Source organism: Meriones unguiculatus, chromosome 1, assembly GCF_030254825.1.
Source record: "Meriones unguiculatus strain TT.TT164.6M chromosome 1, Bangor_MerUng_6.1, whole genome shotgun sequence".
In the NCBI taxonomy this organism is placed as follows: Eukaryota; Metazoa; Chordata; class Mammalia; order Rodentia; family Muridae; genus Meriones; species Meriones unguiculatus.
The window spans coordinates 100,447,091-100,469,465 of record NC_083349.1 but is presented as its reverse complement, the minus strand read 5'-3'; the positions used below and the strand labels follow the sequence as shown (position 1 = coordinate 100,469,465).

The 22,375-nt window shown below is 38.4% G+C and overlaps 1 protein-coding gene across 2 annotated transcripts in view; it reads right to left on the bottom strand.

Annotated features, from left to right (window-relative positions):
* The window catches only part of Strn (striatin), an 88,574-nt gene that overhangs the window by 5,866 nt on the left and 60,333 nt on the right, over positions 1-22,375 (bottom strand). Inside the window, exons 7-18 of one of the 2 annotated variants that reach the window (XM_060364302.1) lie at positions 21,462-21,597; positions 19,566-19,676; positions 17,279-17,365; positions 16,673-16,816; positions 13,735-13,871; positions 8,728-8,903; positions 6,628-6,675; positions 5,231-5,352; positions 3,907-4,074; positions 2,189-2,329; positions 1,175-1,282; positions 11-97 (exon numbers count right to left, since the gene is read on the bottom strand). In XM_060364302.1, the coding sequence (XP_060220285.1) occupies positions 11-97; positions 1,175-1,282; positions 2,189-2,329; positions 3,907-4,074; positions 5,231-5,352; positions 6,628-6,675; positions 8,728-8,903; positions 13,735-13,871; positions 16,673-16,816; positions 17,279-17,365; positions 19,566-19,676; positions 21,462-21,597 (1,465 nt within the window). The remainder of the gene's footprint in view (positions 1-10; positions 98-1,174; positions 1,283-2,188; positions 2,330-3,906; positions 4,075-5,230; positions 5,353-6,627; positions 6,676-8,727; positions 8,904-13,734; positions 13,872-16,672; positions 16,817-17,278; positions 17,366-19,565; positions 19,677-21,461; positions 21,598-22,375) is intronic. The other variant, XM_060364306.1, reaches the window with a different exon arrangement.

Below are 22,375 nucleotides of genomic sequence, written 5' to 3'. Positions count from 1 at the left end.
ATGTACTTACTGCCAGACATCAAGTACAGGCCATTAGGATCAACTGCCAAACTTGTAACAGCTTCTAGGTGGGCCACCATCGAGTGGATCAGTTTGCCTTTGGAAAAAGAAATTGTTACTCTTTATTGACAGTTTTCTTCAGCTTAATCATATGCCAACATCAATGCTACACTGGTTTCCCTGGTCATCCCTGTCTGTGTACTTCCTGGATCAACTTTTTCTATCAGTTCAAACAACACATCTCTCCATCTTGCCTTTGGTCATGTTAATAATAAGAAATAAAAACAGCTTAAATTTCAGATGAGACTATTTTTAAGCCAGAATAAATTCAGTGAGTTTTACATGTTCATTAATTATTAGTTAGACATCACTAATCTTGTATAGCTGTCAGTTACAGACAAATTAGATGAGCTTCACAACAAAAAGTTCAAATTCAAAGAGACAAAGGAAAAGAAAGAAAGTATGGAGGAAATAACAAAAAAATAATTTAGAAGCTCAAACTGTCAGCAACTAAACACAACCACAAGTGAATATATTAAAATGGCAGATGGCAAAAGAAACACGGCTGCTCACAGAAAGTTCCTCCCTCCCAATAGAGCTCTGCACATTTCCGTAGACTGTTGAAATGCAGTCCACTGAAGACTGGGAAAGCCCTACTCCCCAATTCAGCCAGGACTCAACAGTTTAGTATACTCAGAAAAGATGAGCCAGCAGAAAAACACACAGAACAACTGACCTGAGGGCTTTCACATACAACGCTGAATCAAGCTATTTAACAATGAACAACAGAATATAGCTATTCAATAAATGAACAATTTAAAACAAAACGTCGCTACCGGCCTCTGTTCCAACATGTTTCTATTACACTCACTGCTTCTGGACTGCAACAGATCATTCGTATTGGTACTTAGGTTTGTGGCTTTAGAATATGCTATCTGCTTACTATTAAACAAACTAAAGACCATTTCATATTGTCTATTATAGCTTAAGCAGGCAGGAATAAAATAAACAGAAACAGAATGGAGAAAGTGTTTCAGTGCTACTCTATGACTGTAAAGCTACTATCACATACCACAATTAGCACAGTGTTAGTAGGTATTTGTTGCTGTTTTAGTTTCTTGTTGCTGGTGCTGGTTTTGCTTCAGCACAACCTCAGTGCTCAGTAAGTTCTTACCTGTATTGTTATCATAGAATTTGATGTGCCTGTCTTCATGAGCAGTGATGCTTATCGGAAGAGTGGGATGACTGATGACTCTGTTTATTTGGCATGAGGAATTGGCTGCTAAAAAGAAAACAATAAAAATCAATATAAATTACTAAATTACTCAAAATACTTTTTTCCTATCAGAGAGATGTAAATGGCTAAACAGGCAGAAAAAAAGTAAACAATGCAACTTTAATCTGGCTGTGTGTCAATAACTCTCCAATTACTGTAAATGTAAAATGAGAGTTGCCTGAGCCTCATTGCACATCTACAGGTAATTAAGTCAGAAGTTCTTTTCTACCATGTTAAGGCTTAGCCTAGAGACACTGATGACATCAAATCTCCATGTTTTGTGATTGCTTGCTAATGTAATAAAGTTCTGTTAGCACAACTGTAATTCCAGCTGGGAGGCAGACGCAGGTAGATCTCTGTGAGTTCAAGAGCAGCCTGCCTTGTCTATGTAGAGAGTTCTAGGCTAGTCGGAGATTCAAAACAAAAACAAATGCCACCACCAAAAAAACAAAACAAAACAAAACAAAACCACGTTCTATTAGTTCCTCTACATATGCAGCTCTGTTTATCCAGTTGTGATTGAAATATAAACACGAAATGAGGGCTCTGGCCTTCTTTGCATCGTAACAGAAAAAAAAAATCATCTTGCATCTCACTAGATTTTGACTTTTTTAAGTAGCAAACTAAAATTGTTGTGCACGGTTTAAGAGTTTTCAAAGAGATTAATTACTATACCCAGCTTGTTATTTCCATATACAACAGAAAAACGTCACCCAAGTTCTTTGTGTGCAGTTTTTCTGCTAGAATGAGTTGAAGTTAAAAAAGAAAATCAATTTTTAAAGTAAATGTGTTCTCACATTTGGGTGATAGAATGCTTCATAATTCAAGCAGTCTTCATAGTGACTCTGGCAGTTATGCTTTTGATTATGTTTAAAAACGAACACAGAGACTTTTAAAAATTGGTATACATACTTGAATCTGGATTGGATTCTAAAGTGAGAATTCGCTGTTGTGTTTCCATGTTAAAGATGCTCGTATATCCCTTGCTGAACGATGCTACCATATGGCTCGGGTCACTGCTCACTAGATCCACAGAAGCAGGGATTCCCAGTTCTAAGTGTTAAAAGTATTCAAAGAGAATGACAATTAAAAGGTCTACTTGATAAAATGCTCAAAATGCAGCAAAGCAAGCCAAAGCATGATTTAGTTAGGTAATTAAGGCTTAACATTAGAACAAAAGTTATTTTATAACCCTTCAGTGATGAGTACTCCTTTATTAAATAACCTTTACCCTTAGTCTATTTTATTATCGTTACCTGTTAAATGTTTTCTACCCATTATTCTGCTAATACACTCATGGAATGCAAACTTATTTTAAAAGAAAATAAGACCATATGGATCATAAGTTTTATAGCTTCACTTCGATTTTAGGCATAGAGTAACACAGTGGGAACTCAGTATTTTAAAAATCCAGCTTGAAGAAAAGAAAACAAAAACAAAGCCATCTCAGGCTAAGGTGCAGCTCAGAACTACCATGCTTGCTTAGCATGGAGGTAAATCTTCAAAGTCTAAATGCAAGTTATGACAGCTCAAGGTAACTTTTATACCCTTTGCTGAAGAGTAAAGGTATTCGGTGGCTAGGAGTGCAACACAGCGTTACAGTGTCTGTCTAGCATGTAAAGCACCACACACATACAGAACAATATTATCAAGGGACTAAACCTGGAACTCACTTATACAAAAACAGAAGGATGAAGCCAGTGTGGTAACACATGCCTTAAACCCAAGTACTTGGGAAGTTGAGGTCCAATGATTATGAATTTGGGGGTCAGCCTGGACTGTACAACAAATTCAAGGCAAACCTGGGCGAAAGAGCAAGGCACTGCCACAATAACACGAATACATGGACTACATATAAACATATAACAATCTATTTCACTTAGTTCAACACCTAACTAAAGCAAGGTCATAGTTGAAAACTGAATATAAGGCAGAAGACCCAGGGCTAGACAGTAAGTGAGCAGCAACAAACAGTACTCAGCTACCCAATGAGCTACTGAAGAATCCAGCACTAAAACAGAGGTGAGGCACTGCCGTGTGCCCACAGAAAGGCTAAAACGAGGCAGGATGACATCTAAAGAGAGGAAGGATGTAGGGCAAATGGACCGTGCACATGCTGCAGGCCAGGCTAAACAGTGCCATGAGCACTTAGGTAAAAACACTAGTTATTTCATAGAAGTTAAAAACAAACACCTACCCTAAATCCCAGCAATTCTACTGCTGCGTCTCTACTATCCATAATTAGAATTTATGAATCTTATAACAAATCACTCCAAAAAGCCCACACAGGTACAGCCTAAATATCTACCAAGGGAAGAAATGGTCCAGCTCCAGAGCTGTGTCAGCTACCAGGCTGCTGGTCACCAGGTGCAACAGAACACATCCTTAACATTTTCACTGAAATTAGTTACATTCAGTTTTTAAAATTTAAACACTATTTTCTCATCAAATGCTGTGTTTTAAAACCTATATATATATATATAGAAATTTCAAACAAAATACTGTTGCTCCTTTAGCAAACAAAACTCTTGAAATTTATATAGTCAAGAGTTCACAAAATTACTTGGTTGTATGCTTTTTCAGAGTAGAACGCTTTGTAACAGATCTGGCAATGTCTGTTTTAGGAGTACCTTGGTCATCATTAAACACGCTCAGTGCTGGAGCAGCCTCAGCTGTGTTCCACAGGCGCAGAGTGCCATCTGCCGAGCAGGACAACAGGCGCTGGTGTGCTGCGCTGTAGGCCAGCCCCCACACTGCATCCGTGTGGCCCAGCAGAGGGCCTCTCAGGACAGAAGGGTCTGTGTGAAACAAGAGAGGGCAAAACCAGGAAGAAGGGAAACTGTAAAGACATTTAGGTTCCACTGTAAAACATAGAACAGAGCATCCAGAAACAGTGTACACAATCTTCCTAGTTTCCATCACTCTTCTGAAATGGTGTCATAATTACAATTTTGGAAATATACAAATATGGAGTTTGAAAATTCTACATTAGAATTAAGAAGCACAACTTTGCTTTTAAAGAAAGCTCTATTTTAATGCTTATTAAATAAATGGAAGGAGAACATTTTGTTTGCTGATTTTATGTTTACTTAGGTAGTAAAACTGGTAGTGAAATTAAAATGTTTTTAATGATAAACATGACATGTTAAATCTGTGTTAAAACTAAAGCAGCCAATTTCTAAAGAATTTTGCAAGAGAATTTATGGTAACATCTAGAGACATCATATAATATAGATTCATGGCATGACACTGCTCTTAAAACCAAAAGGACTGTGTGCCTCCATGGATGCATGTGTGTATTCTTTATATGTGTTGATGATGGAGGAAGGACAGACAGACAGACAGAATGGGTCTTATTCTGGAACTCAGACTGGCCTGGAGTTCATTAAATAGACCAGGCTAGTCTAAATTCACAGCCATTCTATCCTCCTGTGTCAACCTGCCAACCTCAGAGATTTCAAGCCAACACTACTAAACCTAGCAAAAAGGTCATTCTTTAACCTTTGAGATCCTTTATAATAAATATCTTAGAGGCATGCATGGGCTTTAAAACTAACTAGCTTCTGCTATTTCCCTCCAATAGCCGAATAACTAAGGAAATAATGTCAGCACTCATTTTACCTTCAAAGTTGTTTGTCAAAAACAGTAATGAAATGTGATTAAAGACAACTTATAGTGTTTCAAGTTCTAGACAGATGTCTAACATGAAGAAAGGGAGCACCAACCAAACCAGTACTTCTGTTCAAAACGATTGCAGAGATGAATGCTTTTCTCAAGAACAGCATGTTTTTACTTTTAGCATTATGTAGCTAACTGATTTCTGTATTAACAGGAGTCCTTCTGAATGAAGAAAAACTTATTTCTCTTTACTAATTTTTAAAATATATAATTTTACCACTAATATATAGTATAAAAAACATAAGAAATCATCTTGAACACTGGTGAGCCACATACCATAGGAATCGTAGGGATCGACATTGGGGTTGGTGGTGCTCCAGCTCTGGATCAGCCCGTCAGTACCACCGCTGTAACACTGCTCACCATTGCTACTCATTACCACGCACAGCACCGGACCTCTGGGACACCAGACAAATTCATAGGCGCTAATAAAGTGCTCTCCTCAAACCTTAATTCTATAATACAGCTTATATTCATTAGAATGTTTACTTGCTCAAATGTCTTTCGACTCTCAGCTTTTAACAATGAATAAAAACATGACTGAAGTACTATTTATTTTTCTTTCTTTGCTAAACCAAAGCTTAGTAAATTATGGCCTTGAGGTTAAATTTACCTAGTAGTCCTAAGCTAAAAATGCTTTCTATATTTTTAAGGCTTAAAATAACAGCACACATAACAAAACTAAGAATATGTTACAAGAATTAAGGCCCTTACTTCAAACCCCAGCAAAAACCAAACCTAACCAAAAGAGGGCAAGAAAAGTTCAGCAGAGGGTATATGGCCGCTAAGCCTGAAAAAAAATTTACTTTCTCGTCCTTTATATAAAGAGTGTCTCAACTTCTATGACAAATCAAGTAAAGACATGCTGCTTAGACATAAGTGTGAGCAAGCAAGCGTGATTACTAAAGAGAGGAAAGCCTGTGGCCACAAGGACGAGCGGCATGTGTGTGAGAACACGCGTTTCTCAGGCAGAGACCCAGGCCTCGTGGCGACGGGCAGGCCCTCTGCCTTTAAGCTATATCCCAGCTTAGAGTAATTTTTACGCAGGCTTTGCTAGCGAAGAATAAAATGTAGAAATCCTTTTAAAAATTATTTTAGAGCCGGATGCAGTGGCTATAATCCTAGCATTTGGGGGGGGGCAGAGGCAGGTGAATCTCTGTGAATTTGAGGCAGCCTGGTCTACAAAGCAAGTCCAGGACAGCTACACACAGAAACCTTGTCTTGAAAAAACAAACAAAATTACTTTTTAATTGTATGTGTGGGTGAATGTTATCTTTGCACAGGTGCCCACAGAGGCCTAACAGTGGTGTCGGATCACCAGGAGCTGGAGGGACAAGCTATTGTGAACCCCTCACATGGGTGCTGGGAACCGAAGTCCAGTTTTCTGGAGAAGCAGAAGTACCCTTACCTGCTGAAGCATATCCTCATCACTAAATCCTAGTATTTCTAAGAAACCTAAATGCCTTGACCTTAGTTTATAATACACATGCATACCAGGGTCCCTACTTGGCATATTTATATTATCTGCCAGGTTCTTTCACATTTACAAAAAAGCCCACCACTTCTGAACAGAGAAATTATACTAAAATATGTAAGTGAAAGAATGTATGATACTCCAATCAAACTGTGTTATAAAGATGTTGGCTTAAGATAAAAAAGAACCGTGTACTTACTTGTGAGCCCTGAATGTGTAGATAGGCTCCACATCTAGAGAAGTGCTCCTAAATCAGAGACAAAAGATGGCTTTAGGTACTCCACATTTCAGTACTGAACAGCAGGAATAAGGAAGTCAGAGCAGACTCTGGTAGATGACCTCAGCTTCATGACACTGGCTCACCTACAGCCAATCCATCTCAGCGGCACCAACAAGCCACCACCTTAGTAGCGGTACCTTGTTACACAGCCTTCTCACACTGTCCTAATTCAGCCACTACTGGGGAGCATCGCTCTTCAGAGTATATGGGCTGTGAGGAGTAATGTCAGAATGTGACTTCTAGTTATACCATCAATTGACTAACTCAGGGATTTTTATTATTTAAGAACTTTGGATTATCCCATATTTAAAGTAAAACAGAAAATCTAGATAGTATCAAATATTCAACATGGAATAAATGAGAATCTAAGTATAAAAAAAATAGACAAGGGAAGGACTAGAACATGGCAGGATTTCAGCAAATGGTATTTTAGTGTCCCTGTGTTTTCATGAAGAAAAATCCGTCTATGCTTCACTTTGCAGAAACTGCCCCAGTCATTAGTTCATTCATTACTAAGAACTGGAGTCTGAGTGTACTGCATTACCTAGCAGGCAAGGACTCATCACAGACACTGGATAAAGGCAAGAACTCACTATTTTCTCCATCATATTGCAGGGATCTATAGGTACACCTTATCTCTCCTCAAGTCATTTAGCTCAGAGGTAACTAGGTTATTGTTATCTACATGTGTAGGTATGTTTACTAATTTGTTTTGTTATTTTCCTAAATCATGTATTTATATTCAGCTTCATGTGACTGAGCTGGAACCAGAACTAGCATACTGTGAGCTGAGAATCTGAAAGGCAAGGTTAGGTCCAGCATGGGAGAGGGCATAACCCCTCTGCAGACCCATCCATATTCTGCAAAGAGTGCATCTAGCACAGCCCTGCTAGGTGACTGCTGACAGTGATGCTACCGGTGGCCTTTAGAGGTCTTCTGCAACTGGCCCAACTCCTACGTCGTGCTGTGCCATATTCAGTTGCACTCCTATGCCTGACAAAGAGAAAAGGTCCTGGCTAGCGGACACTGGTTCTGGATGACGGATGGACCAATGGAAGGTGAGCTCCAGAAGGACCCCACCGAATAGACCTGGTCTAGCTTGGGGGACAATGAAGCGCTTTATAGAAAATGGTGCCTGCTGTCACTCAGACAGCATCAAGCCAAAAACAATAGCTAAGCAAGGACAATAGTGTCCTTTGGGTCAGACAAACTGGTTAGTACAGAAAACCTGTCAGCACAGGACAACTACTGCTACTGCCCTAACTACTGCTCTCTTTTTTAAATTTTATTAATTACACTTTACTCACTTTGTATCCCCTCTGTACCTCCCTCCCTCCTCCCCTCCCAATGCCACCCTCCCTCCCCCTTCTCCACGCATGCCCCTCCCCAAGTCCACTGATAGGGGAGGTCTTCCTACCCTTCCCTCTGATCCTAGTCTATCAGGTCCCATCAAGCCCGCTGCATTGTCTTCCTCTGTGGCCTGGCAAGGCTGCTCCCCACTCAGGGGGAGGTGATCAAAGAGCAGGCCAGTCAGTTCCTGTCAGAGACAGTCCCTGGTCCCCATTACTAGGGAACCCTCTTGGATACTGAGATGCCATGGGCTACATCTGTGCAGGAGTTCTAGGCTATCTCCATACATGGTCCTTGTTTGGAGTATCAATCTCACTCTTTTTAAATGCAAACTTTGTAAACAGTAGACCATGGTGAGGTCACAGGTTGCTCTTACTTATGCCTCTTTACATTATCAGGGATCTTCATTACAGAGAAGTGGGCCCATAATAAGATAGCAACTAAAACACTTATGTGTAAGGACTGCAATCAGCAGTTGCAAACCCTTGGAGACCATCAGCTAAAAACTCATCCTCAATGTCAGACCTATGAATGCTAAAGATTAAAGAACCAGAAGAGATATTTAGGAACTATAACATAAAGTAACTTTAAAATATGTCTCTTGCTGTTGACAAATAATTTAACCAAAACTTTTTTTTTTTTTTAAAGGTAAGAGTAGAATGTTCTCACTTTTTGGCTGGGGCAGTTTTTTGCAGATTCCACATTTTCAGCGTATGGTCCTCTGATGCGGTTATTAAAACAGGCTCGATGGGGTGAAAAGCAAGGGCTCGGATGCCATCAAAGTGGCTTCTTAATGTAAACTTAGGGTTCCATGTCTTCCTCAAGGCATCTTTGTTATTTGCTATCTATTAAAGAAACAAAGCACTGGTTTAGTGACAGCTGATTTGATACTAAACTATTACACTGTGTAATTCTCATAATACTATCTTTTTAAAGTAAACAACCAAACTAATTAGCAAAAATAATAATATGTGGCAGCATTTTTCACTTAAGAAATATAAAATGGTAAAGAAGAGTTAGCATAATTCAATCTAAAATGCAGGTGAATAATGATCCCAAAGCAATCTCTACTATTGCTAGTTTGGATCCTAAGGATATTGAGCATTTTAGTGTTTCTCTGCCATTCAGTGTTCCTCTATTGAGAATTCTCTGTTTAGCTCTGTACCCCATTTTTTAATTGGGTTACTTGATTTTTTTTTTTTTTTTTGCTGTTTAACTTCTTAAGTTCTTTATATACTCTGGATAAATAGTGCTACCTCAAGATCCAGCTATACCACTCCTAGGTATATATCCAAAAGATGCTTAAGTATACAACAAGGACATTTGCTCATCCATGTTCTTAGCAGCTTTATTTGTAATAGCCAGAAGCTGGAAACAACCCAAATGTCCCTCAGTTAAGGAATGGATACAGAAATTGTGGTATATTTACACAATGGAATACTACTCAGCAATTAAAGACAAAGAAATCATGAAATTTGCAGGCAAATGGTGGGATATAGAAAAGATCATCCTGAGTGAGGTATCCCAGAGGCAGAAAGACACACATGGTATATACTCACTCATAAGTGGATATTAGACATATAATATAGGATAATCTTACTAAAATCTGTACACTTAAGGAAGCTAATCAAGAAGGAGGACCCTGGCAAGATGCTCAATCTTCATTCAAAAAGGCAAATGAGATGAACATCAGAAGAGGGAGAAAGCAGGGAAAAGGACAGGAGCCTACCACAGAGGGCCTCTGAGAGACTCTACCCAACACGGTATCATAACATATGCTGAGATTCATAGCCAAACTTTTTGCAGAGTGCAGGGAATCTTATGAAAGAAGGGGGAGATAGAAAGATCTGGAGGGGAGAAGAGCTCCACAAGGAGAGCAACTGAACCAAAAAATCTGGGCACAAGGGTCTTTTCTGAGACTGATCCTCCAAATAAGGACCATGTATAGAGATAACCTAGAACCGTTGCACAGATGTAGCCCATGGCAGCTCAGTGTCCAAGAGGGTTCCCCAATAATAGGAACAGGGACGGTCTCTGACATGAACTCAGTGGCTGCCTCTCTGATCACCTCTACCTGAGGGGGAAGCAGCCTTACCAGTCCACAGAGAAAGACAATGCAGCCAGTCCTGATAAGACCTGATAGGCTAGGGTCAGATGGAAGGGGAGGAGAACCCTCTCTATCATTGGACTGGGGAAGAGGCATAGGAGAAGAGAGAGGAAGGATGGGATTGGGAGAGGTTGGGAGGAGGCTATAGCTGGGATACAAGGTGAATAAACTGTAATTAATAAAAATAAAAGAAAAATTAAAGAAAAATTAAAAAAGAAAGCAAGCTGAGCAAGCTGGTAAGCAGTACTCTTCCACAGCCTCTGCCTTGGTTCTTGTGCTGACTTCCTTTGATGATGGACTGTGATGTTCAACTGTAAGTGGAATAAGCAGTTTTCTAGCCAAGCTGCTTTTGGTCATGATGTTTCATCTCAGCAATATAACTCCTAACTAATACAGCCTGTTGATTTAAACTATCATCACTTTTTAAACACTTTTTTTTGAGATTTTTAATGCTTTCTTTACGAAGATGGAAACAAGCTTTATAAACTGGAAAGAGAAGATGTTAAAATGGCTAAGAATGGCCCCCACACTTGCAATCCCAGCACGGGAGGCTGAGGAGGAAGACTTAGAATTCAGAGTATTCACTGAACTACACCCCACTGTATTCTCTCTTTACAAAGGCACTCACAGTGTGCCTACTAGACACCACGGTGAAGACACCATGGAGGGCACCCTGGCTAAAACACAAGTCTTCAGCCAATGGCCAGCAAAGAATCCCAGCCTGTCAACAATTCTGACAGAGCTTGGTCTTCTGCAAGCCAGGTAAGTCTTCAAGTGAGAACACAGCCAATGCCAACATCCTGACTTCAACTACATAAGACCTGCATCCACAGACAAGAGGAGGCCACATTCTAGGTGCAGAAAAATTAGAAGATGATACTTTAAAAAATATTTTTCTTTTATTAAAAATATTTTTCTTTTATTGAAAAATATATTTTAATACAATATATTCTGATTATAATTTCTCTCCCCAATCCTTCCCAGATCCTTCCCACCTTACTATCTGAATCCCTATCCTTTCTCTCATCAAAAAACACACACCTAAGAATAAATCTGTTAGAAGAAAAAGTGGAGAAGAGTCTTCAACTCATTGGCACAGGAGACAACTTCCCTGAACAGAACACGAACAGCACAGGCTCTGAGATCAACAATCAATAGACGGGACCTCATGAAACTGAAAAGCTTCTGTAAAGCAAAGGACACCGTCATCAAAACAAAACGAGAGCCTACAGACTAGGAAAGGACCTTTACCAACCCTATATCTGACAGAGGGCTAATATTCAGAATATACAAAGAACTCAAGGAATTAAAAAGCAACAAATCAAGTAATCCAATTAAAAATGGGGTACAGAGCTAAACAGAGAATTCTCAATAGAGGAATATCAAATGGCAGAGAAACACTTAAATGCTAAATGTCCTTAGTCATCAGGGAGGTGCAAACCAAAACAACCTTGAGATTTCACCTCACACCCATCAGAATGGCTAAGACCAAAAACTCAAGAAATGATGCATGCTGGAGATGATGTGGAGAAAGAGCAACCCTACTCCATTGCTGGTGGGAATGTAAACTTGCACAACCACTTTGGGGATCAATCTGGCGCTTTCTCAGACAATTAGGAATAAGTGCTACCTCAAGATCCAGCTATACCACTCCTAGGCATATATCCAAAAGATGCTCAAGTACAACACAAGGACATGTGCTCAACCATGTTCTATATTTGTTATAGCAAGAATCTGGAAACAATGCAGATGTCCTTCAAGGGAGGAATGGATGCAGAAATTGTGGTACATTTACACAAGGGACTACTACTCAGCAAACGAAGAAATCATTTGCAGGCAAATGGTGGGAACCAGAAAATATCATCCTGAGTGAGGTATCCCAGAAGCAGAAAGACACATATGGTATATGCTCACTTATAAGTAGATATTAGACATATAATATAGGATAATCATAGTAAAATTTGTACACCTAAAGAAGTTAATCAAGAAGGAGGACCCTGGGTAAGATGATCAATCCTCACTTAGAAAGGCAAACGGGATGGACATTGGAAGAGGGAGAAAACAGGAAAAAGGACAGGAGCCTACCACACAAGGCTTCTGAAAGACACTATCCAACAGGGTATTAAAACAAATGCTGAGATTCATAGCCAAAGTTTGGGCACAGTGCAGGGAATCTTATGAAAGAAAGGAGAGATAGAAAGACCTGGAGGGGACAGGAGCTCTACAAGGAAAGCAACAGAACCAAAAAAACTGGGCACAGGGGTCTTTTCTGAGACTGATACTCCAACCACGGGCCATGCATGGAGATAACCTAGAACATATGCACAGATGTAGCCCATGACAACTCAATATACAAGTGGGTTCCCTAGAAAGGGGAACAGGGACTGTCTCTGACATGAACTCAGTGGCTGGCTCTTTGATCACCTCCCCCTGAGGGGGGAGCAGCCTTACCAGTTCACAGAGGAAGACAAAGAAGCCAGTCCTGATGAGACCTAATAGACTAGGGTCAGGGGGAAGGGGAGGATGACCTCCCCTATCAGTGGACTTGTAGAGGGGCCTGAGAGGAGCTGAGGGAGGGAGGGTGGGGTTGGGAGATGAGGGAGGGGGCTACTGCTAGGATACAAAGTGAATAAACTGTAATTAATATAAAAAATTAAAAGAAAAAATTAAAAAAAGAATAAGAAAAAACAAAAACAAGGGAAATAGGACAAAACAGAAAAAAGTGCCAAAGAAAAATCACCAGAAACACATAAAAACACAGAGACATACATGTTCATACACAGAGAAATGCCACAAAACTAGAACTGATAACATATACAAAAAGAACCTGCAAGGTTAAAAAAAAATCTCTGACAAAGAAATATGAGACTAAGAACCTCCAAAAATCCCAATGAGGTCATTTTATACTTTTAAAAAAACATAGCAAAAGATTACTGGTATGTTTAATAAAACACAGAACTACCTTTGGAAATAAGGTAAACATATAACATCAATTCTTCTTGAGAGGAAAAATGTGAATTTGCATTAGAAGTCTAAGTTCCTTTAGCTACTGGATAGTCTTCATGGTCTAGATAGAGAGGACAAAAGTATGTAATGAAAAGTGCTGCTTCTAGACATTATAGACAAGGTAATTTGGATGACCTCTGCTGTAGAGATAAGTAAAAAAAGAAGTAATGAAGAAAAGTTAGGTTACCAAGGGGAGCCCATACTAAATAAACAATGTACTAAAGGGTAGGACAAGTGCTGCATTTAAGTAAGACATCAGCTTATCATGAGTGCCTAAACAAAAATACAGCTCACACTTTGCAAGGGGAAAGAGAATCCCTTTTCCTACCTAAAGCCAATGTACATGCTATACTGACCCACAAATACAGACAAAGCTTCTAATTCCAATCTCTAGGTTATTCAGAAAATGTAGCTTATTTTTATATGCATCTTTGCAAAGTTTGAAATTAAAACTAAACCAAATCCACACTAGTGAGAAAATTTTACCTCTGCCATCTTTTTCTATAAACCCAACTATTAATTTTTAAACCAAGTAATGGCATAAAAACAAAACTGCTACTTACATCATAAGCTAGTGAGTCTGCTTCATTGGCCACTGTAAGGCCTGCTAATTCTCCAAGCCCCAGTTCACTCTCCAGGGCTTCGTCTGCTCCCATGATGAATGACTTCCCAGAGGAAGGAGGGAATGTCAGTGCTTCCACTGAGGGGGAGAGACAGATCACAGTTACACATGCAAACAGCTCACAACCAGTCTCGTATACTTGCATTATATCTCTGCTAAGGGAACACGGACATTTCTGCTTGTTCTACTTTTGGTTTTTGAGCCCAAACTGGCCCAGAATGAAGGCAATTCTCTTGCCTCAGCCTCGTAAGTGCTGAAATTATAGGCCTGAGAGGCTATACTGTTTTCATTACTGTTTTGTAATGTAAGAGCAATTTTGTAAACAGTGAAATTCCATGAGCAGAAAATCTCAGACTGCTTTTTCATGTATTATCCTGCTAATAGCATTATCTAATTAGGAAAGTAAAACAGAGACAAGTCTAGCAATCTACTGTCCTTTCCTTTTATCATTATATAGAAAATAGTATGACAAAAAGTAAGTTTTTTCTCTAGTTGATATTGCATGATAATAACTCAAATAGCATCTACCATTTCCTCAATTATATTAACAAGTAGTTCTTACTTTATGTTGAACACTACTGGTCTCATTCAAAATAAAACCAATTAATTTTATAACCTGGAATACTGAAAGATTTCAAAATAAAAATTGTACAATGTGCCTATTTGAGAAAAATTAACAGTGTTAGAACTCAGAATTATCACTCAGAGATAAGTGACCAATGGATGAGAGGGCCACATCTAATGCTACCCCTTACTAATGTTCTATTTCTTGACCTGAGAGTGATGGCATGGTCAGTGGCTAATTCTGATTTGTGATGATTCAATGAGCTGTTCCCATTTGTACATATGTTTCATTTCATTAAAAGATGTTTTAAATTCCATTTCACAACTTTAGTAGCTGCCAATTGTGCTTCAAGGAGTTTCACTGTGTAATCTACTTGAATATTATTACTTTGTAACTCTAAATACAGCAGTTCAATCTTTTCAACAAGCACCCCTGAAGAACCAGTGAAAAGCAAAATGCTAAACTAAAATGTTAATGATAAAAACTATTTCACCAAGGCATCAGAGTTTGCATTTACAGAGGAAGTTGTTTTATTGATTAGAAACATTTAAGATGAATTTAAAAGTTCAAAAAATTTGCTAAAGAAATGTTATCTTTAAAAAAAAGCAGCAAATTGATTGTATTGAGTGCACTGTAGACTTAAAAGTTGTTTTCAGTGCTACTGTTACTCATATTTAATAACAGGTCCTTGTTGAGCACATTAAACACTTGTTACTTGCTTTAAAAACAACAGGGCATCTGGGTGTGGTGGTGTATTCCTTTAATCCCAGCACTCTGGAGACACAGGAAGATAGACATCAAGATCTCAGGACCAGCCTGGTCTACATAATGAGCTCAGGCCAGGCGAGGTTAGTGACAAAAACCTAGTAAGTAGTGACAGAATCTCAAAATCTTTGTCAGAAAAAAAGAAAATCCCTGTCAGAAGAAAGTACAAAGTAAGCCATTATCAAGCCACATGTACATGAGAATACCACTAATAAAAAATAAGTTTTACCTTGAATGCTGCATATCAACTGAAGGGTTCAAATAGCCCTAAGTGTCTGTGAAGTGGAAATTGTCCAAACAGTAATTTTCACCCCAAATTTTCAAATAATAAGTATGTGCACCTACGAGACTAGGTATTCAGCAGGTATGTTTTATTCGTGTTCTGTTTTTCATTTCTAACATTTTCATCCGTGAAATAAACATGGCCTTGTCCTGCAAACAGTAAGACTCCTGGGACTAACCACAGCATGGGTCACTACTAACTAATGCTCTGCAGGGATCTAGTCATCAGTCAGAAGACAAAGCAATAGAAACATCATGTCTACGTGGGTGGGCATCTTGCTCTCTGAATCCTCAGAAGTTAAGAAAGAGGTTACAGTGCTTCTGGTGACTAAACATTACTGCCTTTAATTAGCTTTTAGAAAACTAACAAGGACTCAAATACTACATCAAGACTACGGAAGTTTTTTCTGAAAGCTCGGTGAACAATGTTTAGTAACAGGCAATTAAGTAAGCAAGTAAGACTGTTTCCTTTCCCCTGTCCCTCTTCTCCCAGCCTGTCTGTCCATGTTTCTTCTCCACTCTCTCCTCCACCCTAGTGCTGGGAATGAGCTGAGCTCTGTGTGTGTTAGGCGCAAATGTTCTATCACTAAGTGACAGTTCCAACCGTTTTTTGTATTTGTATGCCACAGAGTTGCACTGTGAAAAACTAGAAACAACCAAAAACTTCAAAAGAAAGAATGTTTCTTCAAATCTAAAGTATAACATGTAGCATTAAAGCTGAACTTGAAACAATTTTACATTAAACATAAAACAAAATAGAACTACTCCATATGATGGCTGTAATTATGCTTTTAAAAAAAGTATATGCAAGTGGATAAGAATTTTTGAAAGGGACCAATGAAATACGGAAAGCAAAATTATGAAAACAGGTGGCTTTCCCTCTATTTTGTTGTTGTTGCTCTGAGATAGGGTCTCACTATGCAGCCCTTGGCTGGCCTCAAATTCTCAGAGAACTGGTTTCCTCTGCCTCTGAGTGCTAGGATTAAAGCATGTGTGTCATCATGCCTGGTGTCCCTTCATTTTTTAAATCAATGACAAATTAAGAATTTATGCTGACTTTCCAGGTGAACATTTAGAATCACCTTTTAGACTCGTTGTCTCAATGCTGGAATGGAGTATGCTTGTTACCACTGTGCTGTCAATGGAGCTAGGGGATATTCTAAACCGGAAACTAAGAATTCTTACATGTATGCCCTCTCCCCCAAATCACAGACTGACTTAAGAAAGGGATGTGTACAGACTGAGCGCTCTGAGTCAAGGTGCTCACCTTCATCTGCCCTGCTGATCTCCTGTTCAGGAAGCCTGGAGCTGCTGGGTCTGGAAGGGGAGCCGACAGATGGCTGCAAGGAGGGAAGTTCATCAACATCTCTCAAATTAGCAAGCATATCTTGTAGTTTTGACCTATTGGGCCCTAGCCAAAAAAAGGGGAAGGGGAAGCAAAGGAAGAGAAAAGAGAAAACAGAATCACTCATTAAATAAAAATAGTACAACAAATGTTTTCACGTCTACCAACATTTACCTGCAAAATATCCTACTAGACTGATCAATAAGAAATAGTTATTTTTGAAGTTTTCAAATTTTAAGAGTTTATTATTTCTGGAAAAGAATTATATTTGAATATATATTTTGTAAATGAAATTAATGAAATCACTACATGAAAAAGAATGTCATGTCCAATATGTACCATTAAAAGTAATACTTATCTAATATAAAACTGAGCACTCGTGGTCTAAGTGAAGACAGACACAAATCAGGAACCAAATGTGAACCTAACAGTAGCATCCCTGCTTGCTTAAATTAAGTTACATTCATCGCCTTACATCCTGAAGTTATGGAACCCAGAGTGATGTCTCATGCCCTGTTGATTACTTACCTGGGCTTTGGTGCTTCATTCTCCCACATCCCTGTTTTGACTGTTTTATATAGGATAGAGGCTGAAACAGATCTTCGGTAGTTTTTCCTGTTACAAGTTTAATTAAGAATGGGAAAATCTTACCCATAGTCCGTTATGGTATTTCCTATACCAGCAAAGAATACAACTATTTCTAAGCAATTTTAACTAATACCTAGAAAAATTTAAGATAGTATGACTGGCGTACACAATTTGACTGGATATACTTATACTAGACCAATTAAAAACATCAAAAAGTTTACAATGAGCAATAGCTCAGTTAAAAAGTGTTTTTTCTTAGCTTATAATGTAATGTTTCATACACCAGTTAAAGCTTTAACTCATTTTTCTCTATCATACATCTTCACTTGTCTACATACTACTGTGTTAACAAAGTAACAAGTGAAAATGATAAACATACTGTGCTGACTTTAGTCCACACTCCTCTGCAGTGGAGACATTACAATTTCTCCCCAGAGAATAGCACTTCTTCACCTAAAAAGCCATGTGCTATGCATTTACATATGTATCTTAATGCCCAGGCACAGGGAATCCAATTGCTTCTATTAATAGGAATACTGTTCCAGTCAAATGGTGCAGTTTTAGATCTTAAGGGCTAAATTCTAACTACAATGTGAGAGTAGATGAGTCACAAAGCCTTGGCTACTTTCCAATTAAAAGATCTTTACATTCTAAGATTCTTATTTTATACCATAATGACTAAAAAAAAAATTCTAATGTGTGATACATTAGAAATTCCCTGAATATTTTGGTTTAACTGGCTCACACTTGGTTCTAAAAGCCGTGGCAATTCATATCTCAATATATTTCTTAAGTTAAAAGTTTCTAGCATATTTGAATAAAGGAATGAAATAGTCTTGTTTTAATGTTGTTCTCATTCTGATTTAACCTGGTCTGAGGTAACACTAAATGATCTCAGCTCAGTGACTGTTAAAACTGTACTATCATAAATAATGGACATAGACTGTTCATTGAATTAAAAATTTGTAAATTCTCTGACTTAAATACATATTTAAATGTTTTAAAGATAACTACCAGATGCCAAAACAATGTCTAGGAATGACTGGTCTTAAATGTTTTACGTTAGTTAAAAAGCAAGGAGGGAATTAAGCATATTCTCCCAGTCTTGTGCAACTTATAAATACATTTCACACTAAGTCTAGATTTTAATCCAATTTTGTACTATTTTCATATCTCACAGGATGAAATTCCTATTGCCATGAAAAGGAAAAGTCATATTTATCATGTCAATTAGTAGAAGCACAAGGTAGTTTAATCTTATTCTCCCAAAAAGATGCCTTTTTTTTTTTTTTTTTTAAGACAAGGTCTCATGTGTCCTGGGATGGTCTCTAATTCCTTATATAGCTAAATATGCTTCTGGTCCTCCTGCCTCTACCTCCAAAGTGCTGGGTTACTGATCTGCACCACATCCAGTTGACACAGCTCCAGTGAGGAGCCCAGGACTTTGTGCAAGCATGCTAGGGAAACGCTCTACCAATTGAGCTATAGCCATAGCCCCTAAAAAGCTGTTTAATATTGTTTTTATCAAGGTTTTGATAGTATTTATATTTCCTTACGTACTTAACTAGATCTATTGATAAAATTTTCATTTGCATAATGAATTATATGATCCACAGGGCTAAAACTTCATTTTGGCTTGTTTCTACTGAGCCATACATTTTACTAAAACGAGAAAGTTGGTAATACTGCTATAAATTAAACTGGCCAAAACATTTTCATTAGAAAACAGACTCTCAAATTATGTGTTTGACTGTGTGCCCTGTATAGCATATAGAGACGAGAGCAAATGAATGGTGTGTTGAGAACACAGACTATTCAGGGGTAGAAATTAACTTCTTTTTGTCTCAAGATCTGAAAGTATAAGCAATAACATAGTTGGACTGCTAGCAAATTTAGTAAATAAGATTTATAAATCGCCACTAGAAATAAACATCCTTGTGACTGAGCACACAGATCTTCAATTCTACTCATCACTGTGTTCAATGCACAGGCTGACATTCTCATGAGGCTTTACATTTTTGTTAACATTCCATATTCATATTTGACTTTTGTTTAAGTCCATAGTCAAACAACTGCCGCTTAATTTCAACCCCTGAGAGATGGTGAAAAGTGGTCAGGAGCAGAAATGAAAAAGAGTAAGTAGTTTCAGGAAAACATTGAGAAAACAAACTTGGGAGATGTAAAGATGCAGAATTTATAGCTTATAGATACAATGTTTTCCACTTACTCTTCACCCCTTTTTTCCCCTTTCTCTCCTTTTTGTACTGCTCCTTCAGTTTGGTAATTACTCCCTGGTCCACATTCCAGGCTTCAGGCATGAGACACTGATCTTCCTTTTCTAAACAGAGTGAAACAAACAAGTCTTTCTTCAATAAAAAATTGAACACTCTAAATCAATGTCTGAAAGATACAATGATTTTCTTCATAATACTCACAAAAAAGATTTTTATACTCAGATATATGACATACAAAATGTAACACCTAACAAAGATCAACTCACAAAACATTTCCCTTAAAAAGGACAAAAAAAATTAACCTAGATATTTTATTAAGTCCAAGCATGTTGCAATAATTTTCAATGTATTTTGTATTGTACAGATTCAGTGATATTAAAATATGATTATTAAAAGACTGCACAAAATCACCTTAAATGGTCTTTTCTAGAGTTTTAAGACAGGCCACTCTGGCTAGGCCGATTAATGCCTTGCTCAGCCATCACCAGAGAAAACTTCCTTCTGCAGGAGACGGGACTAACAAAGAGACTCACAGCCAGACGTTATGCAGGGAGTGAGAGACCTTGTAACACTCAGCCCTAAATGACAGGTCTCTATCAAATCCCTCCCCTTTGGGCTCAGGGAACCCACACAGGAGGAGACATAAAGAACTTAAAAGCCAGAGGGGATGGGGGACTCCAAGAAAACAAAGTCCTCCAAATCACCATGATCAGAGTTCAGGCTTATTTTAAGTGTCAATCCAGTTCTGAAAGTACTGTTGGATCTTGTATCTTACATAGTAGTAGGGATAGTCTACTCTTCCAGAAGTACTAACCAATTTTTTAAAATGTTAATTTTTACCAAATCTTTAAAAAAATTTTATTTATTCAGTGTGTGTGTATGCCAAGAACCACAGAACATGTGTGGTCAGATGACAACTTGCAAGAGTAGGTTATCTCCTTCTTATATGTAGGTTCCAGGGATCAAACTCAGGTCGTCAGGTTTGGTGGCAAGTACCAGCTAAGTATCTGCTAAGCCATCCTGTTAGCCTTAAAAACTTAATAAATTAAATTTTGCTGCTTTTAAATCTTGGAATAATTTTATTTTTTAAAGGAAAAAGTCAACTTGTTATAGTCTCAAGTCTTCATCATAACAGCAGCCATGGTGGGTCACAGACAGTCTCATTTCAGCTGCTCCAAACTCACTAGACTCTCAACCTAAGCACAACTGACCACCTAACCATCAACAAATCTTTCTTCCACAGGAGTTGCAATACAGTTCTCTGAAGTGACTCAAAGTTTTGTGCTTTGAGTTTTAATTACAAATTTTTAAAAAGTTTTTTGAGACAGGGTCTCACTATGTAGGCTTAGCTGTTCTGAAACTCACTATATAGCCTAGGCTGGCCTCTAGCTCATAGAAATCCACCTGCTTCTGTCTCCCAAGATCTGAGATTACAACTGTGTACCATCATGCCTGTCAATTATAAAACTAACAACAACAACAACAAAAAGGCCAGGGTCTGGTGTGAAGGCTCAGAGTAGTTTAGGAGCACATTCTGCTCCTGTAGAGTCCTGAGTGTAATTGTAAATACTACACGAGGAGATCACAACGATCCCTAACTCCAGTTCCAGGGTATCTGATGCCCTCTTCACACTTCCTCAGGTACCAGGCATACTCAAGGGTTCCCCAAAATCTTCATCAGTGGGTTCTACTTGTCTGAGCACACTACTCCTTACATATTAAAGGAGGAAGAGGAGGTAATGGTTACACACACTTCCTTACAGGTGCTCAGACAACTTAGACAAAAATAAAGGTGACTCAAGTGTCACAGATGTGTAACATTTCTAGACACTGCCCTCCTGGCAAAACATTTACCCAAACCCCTGACTGGATCCTGTGTGCTCCCTTACCCCAGTCTGTTCCATCGCCTGCACTTCTAGACTCACTGTCCCCTTCCTCTGATGTGGCGAGGAAGTCAAACTCCTTCAGAGCTTCTTTTGTGTCTCGGTCTTCACTGGTATCAGGCAATGGTTTTTTCCGAACAATCTAATGGGGGGAGGAAAAACATCAAACTAAAATATTAGCAAATACTATGCACTTAATTTAAATAAAGAGACAGTATCCCTTTATAACTGAGTAAGCAAAAAAATCCACTATCTTCAGAATGTATGTATCGGCCGTATTAAAGAGCTGCAATACCTATCTCAGTGAAAAAGACATTGTGGTCTTTAAAAACATGTGCTATACATCTTAAAGTAGTTATTTAAATAAATGTTGTTCAAAGGCATGACAGCTTAAACTAAAAGGAATCTATTGCTGGATAAGTAAGATCTGTACTTAAATTACAGGCAGGTTATACTCTTGTTATGAGAACAACTAAATCTTCCATCCCTTAGATGCAATGTATGCCCTCTGTAGATACTCTGGTCTAACTCAAGAGAACACATTCCATAAACAATCAAACGTTTCCAGAATAGAGCCACGGAACTTCAACGTAATTTAATGCACCCTCACTGAGCCTGCTACAACTACAAACTCAGAAACTAATGTCTCAGGAACCAAAGAACAGCAAAGGGCTCTTATATTATCTACTGCCTTCAACTTCCCTAACAGCTGTTTTCTTTCCTGTCTCACTATGCAGCCCTGGCCAGCTTTGGAACTGAGCTGTTCCTATTCCAGGACACTGGGACGAGAGATATGTATCATGTGCCCAGCTCAATAGCTTTTTGTAGATTCACACACCACACACCTAATACAAGAATTGTTATAATTCACTTTTATATATTTAAAAATGTCTCTGGATCCACAAATCCAGTAAGGTTTA